General features: G+C 45.9%; 1 protein-coding gene across 1 annotated transcript in view; it reads left to right on the forward strand.

Moving 5' to 3' along the window:
• Positions 1–1,383, forward strand: part of rhbdl1 (rhomboid, veinlet-like 1) — a gene marked incomplete at both ends in the record, with an annotated part of 42,585 nt that extends 41,202 nt beyond the window's left edge. The window contains 2 exons of the mRNA XM_080541535.1: positions 359–419; positions 1,112–1,383. Coding sequence (XP_080397661.1) covers positions 359–419; positions 1,112–1,383 — 333 coding nt within the window. The remainder of the gene's footprint in view (positions 1–358; positions 420–1,111) is intronic.
• Between the last annotated feature and the right edge of the window lie 6,112 nt (positions 1,384–7,495).

Raw genomic sequence — 7,495 nt, forward strand, 5'->3', positions numbered from 1 at the left:
TCTGGTCTGCCAGGTACACCTGGGACCACCAGTCTCCTGCATTCTTCATTCCATTCCATGCATCACAATGAGCCTGTCCCTTTCTACTTCCACCCACCTCCACTGAACTGGAGAGAGAGGAGCAGCCAGGTGGAGAACCACCTCTCTGTCTGGGTCATGATACTGGCTGTGTGGCTATGGATGTGTATGTGTGTGTGTGTGTGTGTGTGTGTGTGTGTGTGTGTGTGTGTGTGTGTGTGTGTGTGTGTGTGTGTGTGCGTGAATTTCTGTGTGACTTTCTGTGTGTGTGTCCAGTGTATAGAAGTTTATGGACCAAACTAATTTAGTCTAACCTTCCTCCCTCCTCTGTGTTCTCCAGAACTGGGCTGGGATGAGGTGCCCGTACAAGCTGCTCCGTATGATCCTGGCTCTAGTCTGCAGTAAGTACCACCATGCTATGTTCACTCCAGGGTTGGAGGGAATTCAAGCACTGATCAATGCTCCTGCTGTGAATTATGATTCAATTTGAACCCGACCTTGGCACACTCAGAGAGGCCTGGTAGTGTTTTGCGTTCTAATTGGCAACAAGAGTTATATTGCATTAAGTAGCCTGCTCGTCACTGAACACTGAAGGAGGCTTATTTGCACTCCCCTTAACTCTCCGCTTCCTCTAATATCCACACACCTGGTCACAGTCTTGTTTAATTACAAGATAATTATAATTTGAGTGGAATTTTTTATTAGTCCTACAAAAAGACTATGTGCCACTGCTGTAGTTAATGAGTAGCCTGTGGGTTTTGGGACATGTAGTTTTGTTACACAGATGGGGGTCCTGAGAGTCAAACTGTATGGCAGCTGTGACTGTCTCTCTAGAGGGCGGCTAATTCACTAGGACTTCCATTAATGGACAAGATGTCCTTCCCATCTGGTCACTGTCTCCCTCACCTCAGCCTGAACTAGCCTGAACTAGCCTCCTCCATACCTCAACCTGAACTAGTCTGAACTAGCCTGAACTAGCCTTCGCAAACCCTCCCTCCATGTAATCCTGACACAAAAACGTTGTCTTTAACACTACGGTCCTCTCTCCCACCTCTCCTCTCTCTCCCCCCCCCCCCCCCCCCCGCCCCCACAGTGAGTTCGGAGGTGGGCCGAGCGGTGTGGCTGCGGTTCTCCCCGCCCCTGCCCTCGTCCGGTCCCCAGCCCAGCTTCATGGCCCACCTGTCGGGCGCGGTGGTGGGCATCAGCATGGGCCTCCTCATCCTCCGCAGCTACGAGGAGAGCCTGCAGAAGCAGTGCTCCTGGTGGGTCATCGTCTTCTCCTTCATCACCTTCCTCCTCTTCGCCATCTTCTGGAACATCTTCGCCTACGAGCTGCTGGGCGTCCAGATCCCGCCCGCTCCCTGACCCCCGCCAAGGAAGGCTCCACCCACGTCACCACATCGCCCAGCCGCCACCACCGCCCCCCCTCCCCCCCCCCCCTGACCCCACAAGGGAGGCCCGCCCTCCCTTCTTCACCATTTCGCCCCACCACCTCACTGACCCGAGGCCCGAGGACGGAGGGGCCCTCCCAGTCTTACCTTGCCCCACAAAGGGTGGTCTAGGGGTGGAAAGCACGTGGTAGTCGTAGAAAAGAAATCTGTTCTGGAAAAGAAGTCACCCTCATCCCTATTATCATCCGCTAGGGTCTCATTTCCTCTGGTAGCCATTGTCACTGTCCCTCTCAACCCCTCCCAGGTTGCTTCAGCAGGTTAGCATCTTAGTAGCACCATTCAGTAGACCAGTACACCATCTACCTGTATTATATCAGCTAGTCCACTAGCCTTCTTCTGATACGTTAGCCTGCTAGCCCACTAGCCTGCTCAAGCTACGGGATGTTAATCTTACTGCTCTAAGGTTCCTACAGTACTGAGACCCTCTCGCTACAGGACACACACCTTCAGCTCACAGAGGTCCCCTCCTCTTCTGTGTCTCCGTCTTCAAGAACAACCCCGAGCCTGATTCAGTATGTCAGTGTGGCCGGTAAACCCAAGAGACACACGTCTCTCACACACACACACACACACACATACACGCGCACGCACACACACACACACACACACACACACACACACACACACACACACACACACTCTCTCTCTCTCTGTTTTCACATAGTCTAGTGAGCCCTCTGAGCTCATCCGTCCTACTGTCCTTCTCACCCTGACAGACTACTGTACCCGGGGTCACCAGAGGTCATTGGGGTCGGCCCAGGTTCAGCCTATACCTCAGTGTCTCGTTCCTAGGGACTGTATACTTCTGTAAAGGAATGTACCTACCCCATACTAAAAACTAAGGAGTGGTGATCATTTCCTTTCTGTTTTTCCTTTGATAGTGGATGTGTATATTATTCTATGTTCATAATTAAGAGTATATTTATTTGTATTATATTTATTCTTCCTTGTTTTGGGGAAAAAAAGAAAACAAAAAAAGAGTTTCAGAAGGTGCAGACTTAATGCTATGATTGTTGTTCATATGATTACTCTCTTTAGCTGTACCCCTTTGATCCTCCCAAAATAATCTGTGAGAAACAGAAAATCCCTGCTGTTGCTATGACGAACACCAATGACGCAAGTTCACTTGACAACTTTCTAAAAATCAGAGTGCTTTACAGAATAAGCCATAGAAGAACCACTTCAACATGGAGGACAAAAGAGAAGGCAAAGGCTGTAGTGAACAAAATGTATTGTTTTTATAACAATGGCGCTGATCAAAGCCTAAAGAATACATCCTTCCCCTCTTACTTGAGGTAATCACTGATCTCGCGTGATTGGGTGTTTCAAAGCAAGCTTTCCACTGCATTACTTTCTCCCGAGTCATGGGAAGGATACATGAAGAATATCCAAACCATGCAAACAATCTAGTTGCTAGTATGCTAATGTGAATGTTTCTGTTCTTTGGTGTTCCCTGATGAGGTCAAAGCTAATAATGAAATATGATCATATTTATATATATCATATTATGATGCGAATTATGATTTGAATTATATGGTAGATGAATGACAGGATGGAAAATGCCAAACTGTTGCTCGTACATGCTGGTAAAACTCAAAGGGATAGACGATAGAAGATAGTCTCTTGGAGGCAACATTTGATATATGTAGTTAGATACATCTTTACAACTTGGTTGCCAGATTGAGCATTTAGACCCAGCTTCACTGAACAGTTGCCAGATTCCCAAATCCCCCCTCTCTGTGTTGATGCAGCCTGACTGCAATCTTTGACACATTCTTGGACAGAGAAACCAACCCAAGCTAATTGACTGAAGCTAGCATTTGGCTAAGCTTGAAATTCCATTGACTTATTTAATGTTTCTGTTTCTTAATTTTTTAAATTAATTATTCATGCAGATGGTTTCTGATTGCTTTGGGAAAGTATAAATATAACTTTGTTGACAGTTGGTCACTAGAATCCTCAGGCAGCATATTAATGAATATGTGAATAGTGCTGTCAGAGGATTCAACACTATCTGTGAATAAACTGTTAATAGGCTGTGGTTATGGTAATAACTAGGAACATGATGGTAGAAGCTTGCAGCTATATTGCATCCTGAGCTTTTCTCCCCGGTAGTCTCTCATGACGAGGAGGAGAATGAGGAGCATGATGATTGTGTCTCTTAAACTATAGAAGTCATCGGGAGGGACCTAGTAAAGGTGGACATAAGGGCTAGCAACTGAACTGCTATGATATTGTAAAAAAATGCATTTAAAAAACTGTGAATAGGATCCCACCCCCTCCTGTGCGTGAAAATGTAAGTATAACTAGAGAGCAGACGGTGGGCAAGTTCTCCTTTTCCTCATCTCAATTTAAGTAAGTAACCACCCTAGGAGTCACGCTATGATGCTGAAGGACAAGGTACCTCAGTTAGATATGTCCCGAATTCTGTATTCATAGAATTGTTCCATTTTCTCTCTCTCTCTCTCTCTCTCTCTCTCTCTCTCTCTCTCTCTCTCTCTCTCTCTCTCTCTCTCTCTCTCTCTCTCTCTCTCTCTCTCTCTCTCCTCTCTCTCTCTCTCTCTCTCTCTCTCTCTCTCTCTCTCTCTCTCTCCCAGCCAGTGTAAGGTGTACGAGGCAGCCAGAGGGGGGCATATAGAACTGCGTATCTAGGTTTATTACCCCTCTGTAAGCCAAATTACCTGGCTGGCCCCAGGACCAAGCCAAACACAACACTAGCTAGCTACACATTCTAATACAGAGCAGCCAACTCTCTCTCTCTCTAACACTTGCTCTCATATTAACCCCCGCCCCCCCCCCCCACTGCCCTCTTTCTCTCTGTGTGTTTGTGATGGAGGAGCCAGTGTCATCTACTGGCTGACTGATGTGACAGCTTTGGCTGGTGGTACTGTGTGTTTATGAGGGATGGATAGAGAGGTGGAATGGTGCATGGGGGATTGGAGAAGGAGGGATGGAGGTGGCGCTGCCCATAAAACACCACCAGGGTCGTAAAGCATCTGTATGTGTGTGTACATGTGCGTGCGTGCGTGCGTGCGTGCGTGCGTGTGTGTGCTCATCACACATTCCTCTCACATCAGTGTTGATGTATAGCTGTCTATGGAGAGGCTATGTTTTACCCGGATCCTGAGCCTCACAGTCGACATGGTATCTTGTTTATTAAGTGTCTCTGACAAGCTGCTTGATGTTGATTTAATTGCCGTCTCTGAGTGACATATGTGTCCTAGGCAACAGGTGGCCTGGTGAAGGACACATTAACATTGGTAGAACTGGAGCAACCTAACCCTGTAGGCCTACCATGTGATCCAGTATATCTAAGCTCCCGATTCCCCTTCCCCACCCCTATTTTGGAGGTGTGTGAATGTCCCCATTCAATTAGCCTGGCTAACAAGCCATACTGTTTAGCCATTGCTAGGTACTAGCTTGCTAAAAAGTACCGTTCAATAGCTCAACATTCTGAAGGCAGAGTTGTTGTTCCATCAACTTTATAACTGAAGGAAGTGAGTGTTGAAATAAGCTTAGTGCTACCAAGGGGGGGGGGGGGGAGGGGGGGTGATACTAATGAAGGCGCCATGCCAGCCTGTGTGCCCTGCCCTCAATTCACCACTGATCCCAATAACCCCATAATTTTGAGGCTGTTCCTAAAAATGTTCATTTTCCCTGTGCTTTTCTAACATAATGTAGCAAGTATTACTTGAGACTTCCCTGACTAACAGTTACTAGACCCTCCCGATTCCTGTGTTTGGTCATAGGTGAGCTTTCTTGCACTTTGTTGTGAACGTGAAACAGACATATTACTGTGTGCCATGTGTTATAGTGCCATGTTTTTCTTTCTTATTTTTATGCTTTTCCTAGGTATTAATGTACCTCCTCATCCTGATCCCTCGTGCTGTTATGCATAATGCCTTGTCACATAACAGTGTGTCTATCTACACCCTATCTACACTAAGGAGTCGGTGAGAGGGCTGCTTGGCTGTCTGCTGTCTATTCTGCCCAGCAACAGACGTCAGTTTAGATAAGTCACTGCATAGCGTCACTGATCTGGTATTTTCACTACATCATAAGGACATCTGTAAGTCAACCAAACTTGATGATATCAATGTGTGCTATGTCCTAATTCTTCACCCATTTCCTGGAAGTGTGCACTCCCCCACAAAATCATAGGATCGGCGTAAGCGTGGGTTTGAGGGCGTTTCAACCACACCTCCTCCTACACTGTCCATAGCTTCTAAATCCATGTGACCCCCCCCCCCCCCCAAACTACACTGGGTTTGCTAGACTGGCTCCGTGAACAGCAGAACCTCACATGCGGCTTGTGGCGCTACAGCGTCAAGTTTAGGATTCAAGTTTATTTTGAACCTCCGTCCACATCCAGATGAAAACAATACAAGTTGAGTCTGCCTTCCGTTACGGGCCTGGTGCAGCGTCACCAGTGCAACTTCCGGCGGGACACAAACATTCCACTGACGCGACAATGCCCAGTCTAGTTAGGGGGGTGGGGAAGTGCACCGTACTCTGCACCACGCTCTGTACTTCAGGAGAAGGATGGAGAATTGGGACACAGCAACAATGCAGTGTCGGCTCTAAACGGATGCCTGTGACCTATAGCAGGCTGCCTTCTCCCTGTGTGTCAGCGCAGTGCTGTATTACTTGAACAAAGAGGGACTTTTGATGCAGGGCTGTATGAAGCAGGCTACTGTAGCTCAGCAGACAACAGTTATTCTAGGTAAGAGACAAAGGAAAGGAAGGAAGGAAGGAAGGAAGGAAACCAGCGCATTACCTTTTCAGTATTCACTTTATTGATTTATGAAAGAATTCAATAGCAGTTGAACCCACACAGTTGGACTGACATACATAACTATGAAACACCAGTGGTGAAAAGTCATCCAACGTTAAAAGTTCAAGTCGTCCGTCTGTAGAACAATAGAAAACTGGTACATGAAGGTTTAGAACATGAACCCTGTTCAACTACTTGTAAAAAAGCATCCTTCATTCTTCCCTTCCTTGAGGTATCCACTGATCTAACATTGATTGGATTGGTAAAAGTTAGTCATTCAGTGTGTCGCTTTCACCATTCATGTCACGTCAGATCAGTGATTTTGTCAAGGAAGAGAGGAAAGAAGGATACGTTAGTGGTCGAGCAGGGCCATGGGATTTGAACAGGAGGTAATTGAAGCAGTTTGGTTGTGAGGTCATCTCTGTGCTGCTGTGGTAGTCATCACTGGCAGTTCTCTTGCATTGAAAACAAACATGGTGCCAAGCTTAGGAGATTAGTCTCCGAAACCCAGACTAGAGGTTGTACAATTACAGCGTTTACAAACAAAAATAAACAACACAAACAAACAAAGAGGCTATTTTTCTCTGGGTCACGAAGAAAACAAATGAAAATAATTTATGTAAATATGGATAGTTTATATCAAAGTCCTCATTCAATTAATTATTTCATGATGTATTGTACTTTTTAAATGTTCTGAACTGAACCATTTTATATTGTATATATTTTTGTTTTTATTTTGTACTGTTCATTGTACTTGCTTTAATTTAGGAACAATACGAATAAAGAACAATACTGTGGCAACATTCTCTCTGATCCTACGTCTACTCTAGCGTACTTACGGACTTCACTAGGAAGGAGGGTAGTAAATAGGGGAAAGCCGGTGGAGGTAGAAATCGGAGGACTCATCTCATGCATGGAATAGAATGAGGAATGGTATCAAATACATGAGGAATGGTATCATTCCACTCCATAATGAGCCAGTCCTCTGATTTCTACCTCCATCAGCCTCCGCTGATATCGGCCTACTTGTGTACTTCGCTAGGAGGGCAGTACACATCTAGGGGTAGATGAGGTGAACAGACATCACAGTCTTCCAACCAAATATTACAACCGTGACATGACAAGACTGCAATAAGACCATGAACTGTAAAACAATATTTGAAGATGAGAATCCCTTACAGGTTTGCATGGAATTACATTTTACACACTCACAAACGCAGCCTTCGGCAGCAAGCACAAGACATCCCAAACA

This window comes from Nansenia antarctica (genome assembly GCF_963989245.1).
Source record: "Nansenia antarctica genome assembly, chromosome: 11".
Lineage (NCBI taxonomy): Eukaryota > Metazoa > Chordata > Actinopteri > Argentiniformes > Microstomatidae > Nansenia > Nansenia antarctica.